Source organism: Jaminaea rosea, assembly GCF_003144245.1.
Source record: "Jaminaea rosea strain MCA 5214 unplaced genomic scaffold BDZ90scaffold_1, whole genome shotgun sequence".
Classification (NCBI taxonomy): Eukaryota; Fungi; Basidiomycota; class Exobasidiomycetes; order Microstromatales; genus Jaminaea; species Jaminaea rosea.
In genome coordinates, this window is record NW_020289975.1 from 386841 (window position 1) to 401617 (window position 14777).

General features: G+C 58.9%; 4 protein-coding genes across 4 annotated transcripts; 2 read left to right on the forward strand and 2 right to left on the reverse strand.

Annotated features, from left to right (window-relative positions):
- The first annotated feature begins 57 nt into the window (after window positions 1–57).
- BDZ90DRAFT_229072 (hypothetical protein) lies at window positions 58–4171 on the forward strand. The gene is made up of 3 exons (XM_025504899.1): window positions 58–979; window positions 1050–1469; window positions 1534–4171. The coding sequence occupies exons 1-3, from the start codon at window positions 531–533 to the stop codon at window positions 4103–4105; spliced, it is 3441 nt and encodes a 1146-aa protein (XP_025364650.1). The 5' UTR covers window positions 58–530; the 3' UTR covers window positions 4106–4171.
- Window positions 4172–4175: 4 nt separating this feature from the next.
- BDZ90DRAFT_3212 (hypothetical protein) lies at window positions 4176–8316 on the reverse strand. Its single transcript, XM_025509495.1, has one exon. The coding sequence runs from the start codon at window positions 8263–8265 to the stop codon at window positions 4246–4248; it is 4020 nt and encodes a 1339-aa protein (XP_025364651.1). The 5' UTR covers window positions 8266–8316; the 3' UTR covers window positions 4176–4245.
- Window positions 8317–8546: 230 nt separating this feature from the next.
- Window positions 8547–9476, forward strand: BDZ90DRAFT_257143 (hypothetical protein; the record flags this gene model as incomplete). The annotated part of the gene is made up of 1 exon (XM_025507921.1): window positions 8547–9476. One exon carries the CDS (start codon window positions 8547–8549, stop codon window positions 9474–9476), a length of 930 nt encoding a protein of 309 aa, XP_025364652.1.
- A 164-nt stretch (window positions 9477–9640) lies between these two features.
- BDZ90DRAFT_244852 (hypothetical protein) lies at window positions 9641–14530 on the reverse strand (the record flags this gene model as incomplete). The annotated part of the gene is made up of 8 exons (XM_025507475.1): window positions 9641–9752; window positions 9922–11323; window positions 11360–11611; window positions 11633–11750; window positions 11778–11819; window positions 11841–11951; window positions 11979–12918; window positions 12984–14530. The coding sequence occupies 8 exons, from the start codon at window positions 14528–14530 to the stop codon at window positions 9641–9643; spliced, it is 4524 nt and encodes a 1507-aa protein (XP_025364653.1).
- Window positions 14531–14777: the final 247 nt, after the last annotated feature.

Below are 14777 nucleotides of genomic sequence, written 5' to 3' on the forward strand. Positions count from 1 at the left end.
TCGCCCTACCCAGCAGCATCCGAAGCGAGGCCTCTCAGAGCCGCCATCTAGTGATCAGACCTCTTCGCACCTTCACTACCCTCGTCACCAAAAGGATCTGATCGTCGCAATCACAATGACGGGACAGCTTCTCCAGATGAAAAGAAGTGACGCCCATGCAGGCATGCGGAAGCATCAATGACGTCGCTTCGCCACATAGATGTCGACGTTGCCAAACAAACAAAGGCTCGGTGCAGGCCATGTCGATGTCGATGTCGCTGGCCTGGATGAGGATTTGATATACGGCTAGCGAATGGAAGAGGGTCGCGAGCACCGATGACTGATACCATCTCTTGAAAAGGACTTTACCATCGTCCATCACGCACAGCGTCGCCTCTTGGCTCATTCCCATAATCGCCATGCCTCTGATCAGTGAGCCATGGGCGGTACCAGACTCGGAGTCATCGCGCCTCGTGGCCTTGTCAGCCCATCTGAATCCCGGCGTCGCACAATCTCTGGCACGAGCATGCTTCTGGCTGGGCCCCTTCACCATGGGCGCAGTCACCTGGGAGACATTGTCGACGTTGCCAAGCAACTTTACCGCCCTCATCAACGTAGCGACAGATGGTAATCGCCGACTTAGCCGCCGGACATTCGACGCTGCAATGCGATTGAGCACTCTCATCTCGCAAGCAGCCTGCCTCGCCGCCCTAGCCATCTACAACGCATGGACGCATGGCGACCCCGAGATTGGCTGCGGGTCATGGCCTCGGGCATTCGTGGGAATGTCTGCTTTAGCCGTCAGCTTTGCCGTAAGCGTCTTTCTGCTGCAGGTTCTCAAGATGGCCCGACTTCCCATACCAGTAATCTGCTTGATTGGCTTTCTCGGCGTAGCACAATTGGTTCTCACGCTTGCGTCCATCGACGCCTGGCACGGAGGACTCAGGCCTAGCGGAGCGGCTTGCTACATTCGCATCTCGAGATGGTTTGGTGCATTCAGGTGAGTGCCAAGCGGCGAAGCCCCTTGTAGGTCGCAGGTGCTGAGACTTACAGCTTGTCCTCGATTACAGCCTCCTGCCCCTCATCGCCCTGTTCGTGGCCATCAGCACGCTTACCGTCGGCATATCTCAAGAGCGCATTCGCATCTCCTCAAGTCGTCGCCTTCAAAGGCCTAAGAACCTGCCTTTTACACCCCCAGTCGATGACCGACCAGCGGAGAAGACTGCATCTGAGAGCCATCTCGATCGGCTCTATCGCGCAGCAGGCGTCGAGCCACCCAATGCAGACGATGCAGAGCAGGTCGATGCGATCGGCCGCTCCTTCCTCAAGCTTAGTAATAGCGATGCAGGGTCCATCGTTTCGGCTGATAGGCATAGCGAGCGCTCCTTCGAAGCGCTACGACGCTATAGTGCGTGGGCCATTCCCACGGCTGTGACCCTTCTCTGCGGCTGCATCATCGCATTCATGGACCTCTCGCCAATTCTGCCTCTGTGAGTGCGAGGGTATCGCGGGCGAAGCATTGACCCTCGCTTACATCCTTTCTTTCCCTCGCAGCGTCTATCAACCGATTCTCATAGTCATCCCGACTCTTTGCGCCAATCGTCTCTGCAGCATGCGCATCACCTCAAGCGACCCCCGTCGCTCAACGGCATGCAATTCGGGCTCAAGCGGCAGCATGAGTCGCGACGGCCTAGGCAGCACCTTGACCGACCACAAGGCCACTCGTAGAGCCGGTCGCTTCCAGCCCCTTCAGCTGCGACTCGGTCACAGCAACGCGCCATCTTCGCGTACGAGCACCATCGATAATCTGGGAAGCAACGACGTTGCGATCGGTGGCATTCGCAAGGTGGGCACGGCTCGCTTCTTGATGCATCACGCCAGTGGTCAGTCGTTGCGCGCCCATTTCATGAACGACGGCAAGCAGCGACAACGGCAACAGCAGCAAGAGTCACAGCGTCACGGTAGCCTTCGCCACAATCCAGCAGGCAGCGTAGAGAACTTCGTGCAGCGATCTGGCGCCATCAGCGGCCCAATGCTCGGTCCTTCCTCCAGCATGCGCATGGCCATCCCGCCTGCCACCAACCTACCAGACGGCTTCTTCCGTGCTTCGACCGCTGCCTCTTCCAGCGCAAGGACGGAGGAGACCTCCTCGCCTACCACGATGATGCGAATTCGGACCGATGATGCACATGGAGATCAAGATCCGTGGAAGAGTGCACTGCTCCAGCCGCCTCAAGGCGCCGCTTTCCGCTCCTATGATAATTTGAGGAGCATGCAGCGCTTACAAGATGCTGGTGTCGCCGTAGGACCTGGAGGCGTGACATCGCTTGCTCCGGTGCCGAGGCGAAAGAAGGCTTCACTGACCTTTAAGACTCGGGCCGCCTCCAGTCGACCGGGCAGCGATTCAAAGAAGCAAGACGCCTCGACGTCAAGCACAGCAGCTGCTGCGGATGTAGCTGAAGGCAGCGTTGCGCCTTCCTCGCAGCGCGACAGCCTTTTATCTTCCCAGCAGTCGCGTCCCAGCAGTGGCGGCAAAGAGGGCGCGGGCGATCACCCAGCTCTCACCGCAAGAGACGAGGCCTTCCGTACCATTTCAACTCAGCCACCATCTCTCGCCGCAGCTGGCACGGCAATGGCCGACAGACTTGCTCCCACGACGACCGACTCAAACAGCATGCTCCGCTCAAGCGATCGCAGTGCCAATGACTCGCAATTACAACCTCGCAACAGCGATGCACGCCACTCGTCGCAGGAGCTCGATCCTGACCCACACCTCCTACGCGAAGACAGCGGAGAGGGAGGTGAAGGGACGTATCGCTTCTCTGGGCCTGGACGACCGCTCTCGATGGCTTTCGAGCCCTCTGCGCCGCGGGATGGGTCTATAGAACTCAATGGCAGCGAAGCAGGCGGACCAACTTCTGATCGCGGGTCTCTACAGTCGATGGGTAAGCACACGCACGGTGGCGCTGGCACTGCTGCTGGGCCAGATTCTGTACCCATGCAACCCTCGCTCTCCTCCTCGTCGGGTACGGGTGGTGCTCGCAAGCCTCGCGTTCTGGTTCCAGCACCAAAGACGGCCACCACGCCATCGGCGAAGAGCGTCTCGCTCGCCGACCTGGACGACGATGAGCTCAAGCAAGTACTCGACGCCCGCGGCTTCGCCATCGATGACGCCGGTGGAATCACGAGAGCCAAACGTCTATCCAACGGGTCAATTGCCTCTTCGCGCATGAGTAGGGAAGAAGCATTCGCACTGGCACTGGCGCAGAGGAAGTTCGAGGCCGACGAGGAGAAGAGGGCGGGAAAGGCTATGGCGGGTGATCAGAGGCAACAGCAGCTTCAGGCTCCAGCGCCTGCGTCACAGGCTGCGGAGACAGAGTCCTCCTTCGGTCTGCGAGATATTGCTGGCAATCCACGGCTCCGGCAGCGACAAGAAGACCTCCAGGAAGACGAGGAGGTCGAAGCTATGCAGCAGGAAGCAGAATTGCAGCAGCCGGGCAAGAAGCAGCGCAAAGACAAGCAACGTGCTGATACCCAACCACAAAGCGACCGCGATCCCCGCAAGCCCTTCTTCCGCAATATCCTTCCCATGGGCATGCCTGAGCGGACCAACTCCTCCACCTCCGCAACTGGTCTTGTCCGTGGTCTCCGAAAGCGTCCTTCACAATTGAGCGAAGAAGAACGCAAACCCTCGGACGGCTCGAATCGTAGCGACCCTACGGCGATTACGAGCTCGTCAGGCGGGAACTCGAGTGGGCAACAGAGCTCTAACTCTGGTTCGGGAGGGGCCGGCAATTCGAGCGTGAGCGGGGATGCGCCTAGTGGGAGAATGGTACTTGTTGGCCGTCGAGTAGGAGTAGGCGAGCGCGGAGCCCTGCCAGAGGGAAGTAGGATCCTCTCCAGGATCACGTCGGGACAAGTGCACCCGCAGCCATTTGAACAGGGAGCGGTGAAGACCAAGACTAGCTTTGGGCCAAGGTCGCAGCACCAACAGCAACCGCAAGCCCTGCCGGTGGCCAGGTCGCTGAGGAGTAAAGCGAGCGGCAGTGAGGGCGGTCAGTCTGCCAAGAGCCGGGACACGTTCGGCGGGAGCTTCGGCGCAAGAAGTGTAGCTGGGAGTGGGTAAGAAGTGCCTTTCGATGCTGTGCGCGCTTTGAACAGATACCTAAAATTAAAGATATACCAAATGAGACCCAATCGACCGATGCCCACGCCCCGGCGCAATGCAGCGCCCCTTACCTGCTTTCTTGCCGCCCCTTGACATGCTCAGAATCCGCCCATCCTCCTCTTCGCAGGCCTACCTCCATCTTCCGGATGGCCGGACTTCCTGCCCTTCTTCTTGTGCCTTTTACCGGTAGGCGGAAGCGGCTGAGAAGATGCAGCTGCCTGCCAGTGAGCCGGTTGAGATGCGAAGCTTGAGTCACCGGCATGCGCCGGCTGGCTCTGCGCGCCCACTCGTGGAGACATGGAAGACGCCATCTGACTGTCGCTCATCTGCTGCGACTGCGATCCAGCCCCAAGAGGGGCTCTCTGAAGGAATCTGGTCGCTCCACTCCCAACGCCCCCCGCCACGGCCTGAGAACGACGACGATGCGCTACATCACCACTCGCCTCACCCGTACCTGTCCCGGTTGCAGTGCCCGTATGCGTACTAGAGCTGACGATACTCGGCGGAGCCAACCTCCTTGCCGCCCTTCTGTCGACGCTAGCCGGGACGACTGCGGAAGAGGAAGCGACGGGCGTGCCTGTAGGAGGAAGGGAGGAGCTTCCACGTTGCGAGGTCCGCAACGGGGCTGCCGACGACCCCTCTCCATGCGCACCTATGCTGCCCAGTCCAGCAGCCCACACGCTCCGCCTTGCCACGATGGCCCTCGCTGCATCGTCAGACAACCAAGCACTGGCAGCGCTCTCCGCTCCGCTCGTCCAACCACCCGCGCCGCCTACGGAAGAAGTCCATCCCCCGCTCTCTATATCGCTCAGACCTGAGGCGAGGGCACTAGCACTCGCACTTGCAGACCTCGAGCGCGATCGAGAGCGTTCGGAGCCTTGCGATGCCCAGCCGCTTCCTGCGCTATCAGCAGAGCTGTACCCTCCCTCGGCGGTGCGCCTCGCCGCGTCCAGAAGGACGTAAGGGTCGGAGTAGGTATAATAGGAGGGGTCATTCTCTGCCGAGGTCGGGTCGAGGGAGGTGAGAGGCCAGGTGGAGAGGAGCAGACGAGATGCGAGGGTGGTGGGCGCGCTGCCAGGAGCAGCACCGCTGTTCTTACGCTTGGTGGGCTGGAAGTAGGAGAAGTGGATCGGCTCCGGTGGAGGGTAGCGTCGCGACGCCTCTTCCTCTATCGTAGGCTCTCGAGCATCCTCATCGTCGCTAAAGTCGTCCTCAACATCACTGTCTAGCTCGCGCTGGATCGGCCCTCCGCCCATGCGGGCCATCTTGCTGCGAAGCGATTCGCTTTGGTGACGAGCACCGCTTGGGAGGCGATCCTGTCTTGATGATCGGCCAGCACCTCCCCGAGTCGCGACTGTTGCCGCGTCCCACTCGGTCGACGTTTGTGCGACTGTACCGAACTCCTCTGCCGACGGAAGGGGAAGCGAAGGGAGAGCTTCGATGGTGATGGGTCTAGGTGACCACACCTCGTTCGACAAGACGAGGTGATGAATCAGCTGCCAGATCGAGCTCGTCATGTCGCTCAAAGCTGTAGGGTCCGTGTTGCTTGCGGCATAGCGCCGCACGATAGCCTCGACATGCCGTTGCCAGGTTGCTTGCTCGGCTTGCTCGTCTGTGACTTGGCTTTGAGATTGCTTGCCGTCCTGCGATCCGTTCTGACGCGTTTCGTCCTCGACCGCCTCGGCAACCCTCAGCAACGTTGCCATGGGCCATCGCTCACCATCCCACCAAAGACCGCTGGCAAGAGCCCGGCATGCGGTCAGGGCGGCAATCAGGTCGGCATTGATGCCTGCCTGAATTCTCGCTTTGCCGAGGGCAAGCAGCGTGTGAGGTGCAGACAGGCTGGAAATGGCGCCTGGTCCGTACCAGAAGGGAGTCAGGCTGCCGACGACGCAAGGTGAGCCTGTAGATATTGTCGAGGACGAGCCATGCAGTGATGCGAGGGCCATGAGGTCCTGTCCAGTGACCATGCTACCGCAGGGCACCTCGCCTACGATGCTCAGCGCCCTCGGCATCCGGGCAATCGCGTCGTACTGTGCCTCCCCTCTCCCTGTTGGCACATCCTGCATAGCATTCATCCGAGCCCATGTCGTAGCGAAATCGACTGTCGTGGCATCCTTGCGGTCTTCGACCGACCATGTAGACCCAGCCCAACTAGCTGCGTGAGCGGCTTCGACCTGGCCTACCCGACGAGCAGCGAGGACGCCATGTCCTTCCTGTGCCGCAATGAGCGCGCGTAGCTCGTGCACAGCCTGGCTTTGATACACGGTAATCGGTAGCGGATCGCGCGGGACTTGGCTGCCTTCCTGACTGTTGGATGCTTTGGGTCCGCGATAGCACCATCCAGTGAGCCAGACCTCTCCTGTAGTCGCGTCACGTTGCAATGTCGCCCACTTGCCTAGCACGTCCCTCGTCACTGAGCTTCTGCGCCATCTTCGCCAGGGACTATCAAGCTGATGGTCGACAGGTAGCAGTTGCTTCCACAATGCGACTACAGGCGCTTCTTTCGGTGCCAGATCCTTCATAGCAGCCCATTCACAAGGGCCATGCGCCTGCCAAGCTCGAGTTACGCGTCTCTGCCCCGCTGTCTCGTCTGCGAGAGCGAGGGAACAGCCGATTCCGTACAGTGTCGTCGTTGAGTCGCGTGTCGAGGATAGCAGCACAGCTGAGTAGCCTCTTTGTCCTTTCGCATGTGTGAGGCCGGGGAGGAAGGTCAGGGTAAGAGTGTCGTCGTCGAAGTGACGATTGTGAGGGATAGTGAGGAGTTGCTGCCGTGGATCTACTGCGTCCAGTACGTGGAGGGACGTTGACGAGGCGGCGATTAGGAGTGGCAGGCCGGCTTCATCTGAGTGATCCATTGTTCGTGAGAGAGGATGAGGCAGGCTCAGGTTGATGAGAGCGTGTAGACGTGACCGTCGAAGGTGAGTTGTCGAGGGTGCGGCTTCGAAGACGGACTCGATGCGGCCTTCTGTGTCGCCATCACGCAGGTCAACCACCCACACGGCATGATCGGTGGACAGGATGACCGACTCGGAGCCATACGCATCAGACCAAGCGACACGACAGCGATGATTGCGTCTTGCGGGCTTGTCTTCCTCTGCCAAATCCGGCTGCGGAGGCAAAGGCGAGTTGGAAACGCGCTGCAGGCGATGACCACGACTGAGCCATTTGTTATCGCCGGAGCGCAGCAAGTCGACGCTCCACTGCCATATGTTGCCCTGCGTGTCCACAATGAGGGCGGTTGAGCGTGACGAGGGGTCCCAGGCCACGTCTGAGACTGGGTAGCGGTCCAGCGAGAAAGTGGCGGCGGGGGGTGACGAGGAGAACTCGACGTCGTCTTTGTCTCGCTCCGCATATACTTGTCGAGTCAGTATTGTTGCGATGCTATTCAGGGTGTACGGCGGCAGCGGTCTTGAAGCCTTGTCGTGCTTTCGAGACGTGACGCGGTGGATTGCGCAGAAGTGCAGCGCGGTGAGGGTACGGATGGAGATCCATGGCCCTTCGTGGTGACGAGACCCAGGCATAGCAGGCTCATTAGGGGCAAGGGAGATATCGACGATGGGCGAGTCGGAGATGAAGGCTGGTAGCAGGATTGGTCGAAGGGTCGGTTGATCGCGATTGTCAAGTTGTCCTTTTGTCTTGCTGCGCCTTCTTCGACGCTTGCTGCCGTCCGCAGTTACCCCAGGAGGGTGTAGTGTCGAGATGTAGATGTTCTCGTTGCGAGAACCGCCCACGTTGACTATGAGGGAGACGTTGCTGGCAGCGAGGTATGGAGTGATGAGGACCTTGCATCCAGTTGAAGGAGTGCGAGATTGCTGAGCTTCGCCAAGCAGATCTCGCAGGACTTCATCGGGCGCATCTTGAAACTCTGGATGCTTGCCTCGCAGATACTCTGTAGAGGACTGAGCACCCTTTGCATCTGATGGACTTGCATAGTTGCTTGCTCGCGATGCCGGGAAGATAGCCAGCGGCTGCGAAGCAGGACGAGGAAGAATGAGGTTGCCCTGCCTTCGATTGCCAAATGCTGGCTCGAGACGTGTGCCAGTAGAGGAGCCTTCGCCGCGATCTTGAATCCATACGGATCCTCGCGAGCCCACGTCTGCTATGTGGCCGTCCATGTCATGTTGACAATGGGAGTAAGGTGGTGTGGATCCGATGATCAAAACGAGGCGCGACTTTGCTTTCTGACCTCAAATTCTTGTCCGCCTCGTCTCTCCGTCCTCCGCGTTTGCGTGCAGTCCACCGCGCTCCGCATGGGCCACTTGAATTGACTTCGCATTGAATGCCGAGAGTGCCGAAGGATTTACCCCAGATGATGCCACACTCCACTTGAGATGAGCCCTCCGCCATCTCTTCTTCTTACGGTCCATCTCATTGCCATCACTCGACGACGCACGCAATGACCGCTCATACCACCCGCATCGGCTTCGTAGGCCTAGGCAACATGGGCTACGGTATGGCCACCCAGCTCGCGTCCAAGGGCTTCCAAGTTACGGGCTACGACTTGCGTGCTCAGGTAGTGCAGGACCTGGCAGCCAAAACAGGAGCAAAGGCAGCCTCAAGTCAGCATGACGCTTGCCATGATCAAGCCGCACTCATCGTCATGACGCAGAATATTGACCAAGCACGCATGGTGCTCCTCGGCGAATCCTCAGATGGGGGCTCATCCGACAACCCCATCTCAGCCCTGCAAAAGGACGCCGTCATCATTCTCATGTCCACTGTCAGTCCTCAAGACTCTCGCGCCCTCGCAGAGCAGATCAACAAGATTAGACCCGATTTGGGCTTCATAGACGCACCAGTCTCGGGTGGTTCACCGGGAGCAAACAGCGGCACACTAACGATCATGGCATCCGGGTCTCCATCGCACTTCACCAAGGTCAAGGCCGTCCTCGAAGCCATGGGGGACAAGGTGCACCATGTTGGTCACGAAGTAGGGCAAGGGCAAAGCATGAAGGCTATCAATCAAGTCCTCTGCGGCGTTCATCTGGTAGCCGCAGCAGAAGCGCTCAGTATGGCCAAGGCGAGCGGCATTGACCCTGCTTTGGCATTGGGCGTGGTGAGGAACTCGGCGGCAGGAAGTTGGATGCTGAGCAATCGAGCGCAAAGGATGTTGGAGGAAGAGCCTCAATGCGCTTCGTCCGTGGCGACGTGGAGCAAGGACATGGGCATCGTTATGGACGTAGCCAGGGGTCAGCATGTCCACGCCCCCTTGGCAGCGGTCGCGGCTCAGCAGTTCAATGCGGCAATGGCCCGAGGTCTCAAGGATGAAGACGATACAACTCTGATCAGGCAGTACGACTTTCTCAATGGCAACGATCGCCGTTGAGGCGACGGCCATGAATTCTCTGTAGCATCTTCATATCATCATCAATCTCACGCAGTCAGTCTCTCGCCGAGTTGAGTTTCAGGTCCATTCAATTACACAAGGAGAGGCACACGAGGCACTGATGTTACAACGAATCAAGAAATCCCGTCACGATCGGTGCGTGTTCACGACTCAGGCCGCAGATTTCTGCGACGAGTTCGACGGCACACGCGGCGTGGCGTTGTTGGAGGGCACCCTGGGCGTCCTCGACAAGATCGACTTGGGCATCCTCGGCGTCTGAGGGATGACGAATGGCGTCTCGGGCAAACCGTGATTCGCTTTCGTCGTCTTGGGCGTGCTAAGCAAACTGCCCGTGTCGCCTCCTCCCAGTGGCGGCCTACGCAGGCCAGCGTTGGAAGAGGTAGACGGAGTCATTGGCACGCGCAAGCTGGTCTGACTGCCATACCTCGCCAAGCTGGCCTGGTGCTGCATCTGCATCCTCTGTGCGTGTTGGACGCTAGACATTGGCGTTCTTGGGGGGCCAGGGAAATTTCTCGCCTTCCTCGCGCTGGCCGCCACCGCCGCAGCAGCCGCGGCCGCCTCTTCTGCGACTGCCTGGCTGAGCTCGGTATTCTCGACGGCGAGGGATTTGGTCTGCCCGTTGGTCTTGTAGATCCCAACCAGCCTGCTGGCCAGCTCGAACATGTTGTTGCGAAGCGAGATGATGACGAATTGGGCATTCTTCGTGCGCTCCTTGATGAGGTTGGCCACAATGCTCACGTTGCGGAAGTCGAGGGCGGCGTCGATCTCGTCCATGACGTAGAGCGGCGTGGGCTTGAAGGCGTGGAGCGCAAAGACGAGTGCGAGGGAGGAAAGGGTCTTCTCTCCGCCAGAAAGATTGCTGATGTTCTTCCAGGACTTCTTGGGGGGCATGACACTGAATAGAATGCCCTCGGAGAATGGGTCCAGCGAGTCGACCAACTCCAGCTCCGCATTCCCGCCCAGGGTGATGGTCTGATACATCTCCTTGAGTTTGGACGAGATGATGCCGAAGCCTGTCATGAACTCGTCAAGGCGTTGGCGACGGAGCTCGTCGTGACGATTCTTGGCCGCGTCGCGTTGTTGGGTTGTTTGTTCAAGATCCTTGGCCCGTGAGAGGAATTCCTGCTCGCGCTTGCGATACTCGTCGAGGATGGCAAAGTTGCCCGAGCCCTTTTGAACGCGCTCTTCGTAGGTGGCAATGGAGGACTTGAGATCGTCCTTGGACATGGACTCGAGCTCTTCGTCCTCGTAGATGGGCAGATTGAGGTCGGGAGCTGACCGCGTGGAGGCCTTTGGCTGCTTTTTGGCCTCATTCTCTCCTCCCTCGGCGCCAGCTTCGGCCTCTTCCTGCTCTCCCTCCTGTTCCTCGTCGTCGTCTTGCGCCTCACTGTCGTCTTCATCTTCGCCTACGTAGTGCAGCTCAAGCCCAGCATGCTTCTCCTCCCAATGCTTGAGTCGCTTTCCATTCTCTGCCAAGGCGCGCTGGTTGTCATCGAGCTTCTGCTTGATCTCAAGCTCAAGCGCACGGAAGGCATTGATAGTGGACGAGCTCTCATCCAAAGCCTCTTTGAGCTCATCGCGTTTCTCCTGCTTGACCTCAAACGCATGCGCCTTCTCATCCAGCTTCGCCCTGGCCTTCGACGTCACGCTACCCTTGTCGGATGCCGAGTCCTTGAGGCCAGACATCTCCTCCTCCAAGTCATCAATTTCAGCCTGACGCTTCTCCATCGCGGTGCTGTACTTGACGATGTCTTTGTCGGCCTTGCTCTTGGCCACTTCAGCCTTCGTTGCCTTCTCGGTAGACAGATTCATCATCTCGCGAATACCTTCAACCTTGGACTGCTGAGTCCGCAACTGTACACCACCAGCATCGAGGATTTTCTCCTGCAGCGCAGAGATCTCGGTCTCGAAGGAGGTCGTCTTGGAGCGCAACTTCTTGATCTCCGCTTCAAGGGCGCTGATCTCGCCCTGTAACTCCTCGAGACGTGTCGCATCCGCTGCATCGGGTTTGTTCTGGGCCTTGAGCTCCTCAACGCGCGCCTGGCACTCCTCGTAGCGCGTTTTGCCGACCTTCAGGGCCATTTGCGCCTTCTCCATCTCGACTTCAATTTGTCCTGGTCGCTCGCGCAGGTCACGCAGCTCTGTCTCGACGCGCTGCACTTTGAGTGAGAGAGTCTGTAACTCGCCGTCCAGCTGAATGACCTCCTGCTGCATTCGGGCGATCTGCTCGGGAGAGTACTCCGCATCGGCGAACTTGGACGACATGCCGCCTTTGGCCACTCGAGTACCTCCGCCGGACATCGTACCGCTCTTGTCGATCAGCTGGCCGTCGAGTGTCACGACTCGCCAGCGCTTGGCACCGTAGGCGATGCGGTTCGCGTGGGCTAGATCGCGGGCAACGAGGGTATCGCGTAGCTGATGGTAAAAGGCAGGCAGAAAGCGGGCCTCTCGCGGCTTGACGAGGTCGACGAGTCGTGGGACGTTATCCGGCGTCTCGACTGGCTCGACGCGGAGATTGGAGACAGAGTCCAGGAGGATGAAGTTGGCACGGCCGAGATTGTTCTTGCGCAGGTGCTCGATGCAGGCTTGTCCGCAGTCAACTGTCTCGACGACGATAGAGTCCAGTCCAGGGCATGCGGTCGAGATGGCGACATCGTACTTGTCGTCAATAACGCCAAGGGAGCCCAATCGTCCATGGAAGCCCTTGATCATACCCAGCTCGGCTTGACGGGCCAGCGAAGTGAGGACAGACGACTGCGAAGCGCTAGCTTGCTGCGTCGACTTGGCATCGTCGGCCTTGCTGCGAGCTGCCGCAACTTTTCCCTTCATCTTGGCTTCGCGAGTCTTGAGCTCATTGAGGCGCTCTTCGCTCTCGTTGATTTTGTCGACGACCGAATCCTTCTCTTCAGCCAGACTCTGCAGCTCTTCATGTTTGCCACGGAGCTCGTCCTTGATCTCCGTGCGCTTGCGTCGAGCGTCCTCGACGTCGCGCTCTCTTGCCTCCTCGCGCCCCTTGATCAGGTCGACCTCTTGCGCCTTGACATCGCGCTGGCTTTCGGCCGCTTTCACCTTGTCCATCCATGGCGCAAGGTCCCGCTGCTTAGCCTCCATTGCCTCCGTCAGGTGTCCAGTCTTGCCCTTGAGGGAGTCTCGGATCGAGTCCAGCGAGGCCTCTTCCTTTTCCAGAGATGCTTCAAGCTTAGCGAGCTCCATGCGCAACGTGCCAATCTCGTCTTCTGATGACGTGAGCGTCGTTCGAGCCTCAGAAAGGTGGTGCTTGTCGTCGGACATCGCTTTGGTCAGCTTCTTTTTCTTGGTCTCAAAGTGCTTGCGCTTCTCGCCGATTTGCAGGTCTTCCTTCTCGAGACGTTCGACCTCTTTGGTCAGCTTGTCCATCTCCTTCTTCATCGACTCCCATTCCCTGCGTGCGGGCAGGCAGTCAGGTGGTCAGTCTGAGCTCATTGCAATGCACTCTCCCTCACTCACTTCTGCACAGCCGAATAGCTTGCTTCCAGCTCGGCGACATTAGCCTGAGCGTCCTGATGCTTCTCACGCTCCTTGGCAATGCGCTCGGTCAGCGTAGCAATAGAGTCCTGGGCTTCCGTAGTGGCCGATCTCGCCTCCCACATGTAGACCTGCCAGAGCATCGACTGATGACGAGTGAGGGAATTTTGATCGCGTAGCAGCGACTCTGCCTCGCGCTTCTTGCCTTCCATTGCATCCTTCTCTCGCTGAACAATCTTGAGGCGACTCAATCTCTCCCCCCTCTGCTCGTTGCACTCGTCGACGGTCTTCGCTGCAGTCTCAATCTCCTCCTTGAAGCGCGAAGTGCCAATGATGTCTTCCAGGTACTCCAGTAGACCCTCTTCATGCTCGTTGCGAGCTTTGGGTGGCATTTGGGCGATGGACTCGACTTCACCTTGCAGAATGAGGAAGCGCTTGTGGTCGAGGTCGATGCCCTTGTCTCGCAGCAGCGTCGTCACCTCGGTAAAGGTTGATCGCTTGCCGTTCATGTGGTAGACCGAGGTGTTGTTCAAGAAAGCAGTGCGTGAGACAACGAGCTTGGACTTGGGAACGACTCGGTAGGCATCTGGGCCAGGCAGATCCTCGATCTCGCGAAAGACGACGCTGACTTGCGTCTCGCTGGGACGCGGCACGTCTGCCATTGAGGGGGTGTGGATGAGCTCTCCAAGCTTTCCCTGTCGCATCTTGTTAGCACGCCATCCAAAGACGAAGAGGAGCGCATCAATGACGTTGCTCTTGCCCGATCCGTTGGGTCCGACTACTGAGGAGAAAGACTTGTGGAAAGGACCAATTGTCTGATTGCCAGCATACGACTTGAAGTCGCGCAAGACGAGCTTGTGGATGACGAGGCGCTTTGTTGGCTGCTTGGGCGCGAGCGGGGTTGAGGGGATACCATTGCTAGTACCGGGCGTGTCTGCCATAATCGACTGAGATGCTCTTGGACGGGCGGGAGTTCCTTGGACGGAGTCTTCGGGAGACGTCCCTCTTGTCGGCGCGACAAAGGTAGCATCAGCGTCGATGGAGTCGGATTTGTCTGCCTCTGCCGGGGTTTGCGAGTCGTCGTCTGCGACATTGGCATTGATGTTTTCGTCAACGGGTGGAGTGGCTCTAGCGCTGACCTTGCGGGAGCCTCTTGAAGAGGACGAGGATGGCTTGGCGATCTTATCAATGGGCGATTCATCTCGAGGCAGCGACTTTGCTGCGCGTCTGCTCATCGAGGGAGAGACTTTCGTCTTTGATGGGGCGGGAGCCTTCTTTGCTACACCACGGCGAGCGGGCTTGACTTGCTCGGCCTCCTCCTCTTCCTCCTCTTCGCTCTCGTCTGGCGAGCCTAATGCCATCTCATCCTCCCCATCCTCATCCTCCTCGTCGCTATCCGACTCGACGACCTGTTTCCTTGTTGCTGTCCGTCTTGGAGGCGCGCGAGACGATGCCGACGCGACGCGGGATGAAGAAGAAGATGAAGATGTCGGCTTTGATGCCGAGGCAGACGCCTTGCGAGGCGGCATAGCGACAGTGGTAGGGATAGCTTGGTAGTCAAGAGGCCAAGCTCGCAGCCCTTGAGCCTTTCTTTGTGTTGGGCGGGGCGGCCTCGTGTTGATCTGCGAAGTCGGCGTCGCTCCTCCCCTGCCCGCTTCCGCCGCCTCAGGCCTCAAGTCGCGCTTTGGACTCGCGTTGCTCTGACGCCACATGGCCATGGCTGTCGAGCTCCACTTCCGCCCACCACCGCCACCCTCGTCTCCCCTCAGCCAAGGG

What these genes read in the sequence shown, in the direction of transcription:
- BDZ90DRAFT_3212 (XM_025509495.1), bottom strand. Translation starts at nt 8,265, where the DNA reads ATGGACGGCCACATAGCAGACGTGGGCTCGCGAGGATCCGTATGGATT.
- BDZ90DRAFT_229072 (XM_025504899.1), top strand. Translation starts at nt 531, where the DNA reads ATGGGCGCAGTCACCTGGGAGACATTGTCGACGTTGCCAAGCAACTTT. An exon ending in AGATGGTTTGGTGCATTCAG is followed by an intron (nt 980 to 1,049) that starts GTGAGTGCCAAG and finishes CCTCGATTACAG; the next exon opens with CCTCCTGCCCCTCATCGCCC. An exon ending in CTCTCGCCAATTCTGCCTCT is followed by an intron (nt 1,470 to 1,533) that starts GTGAGTGCGAGG and finishes TTTCCCTCGCAG; the next exon opens with CGTCTATCAACCGATTCTCA.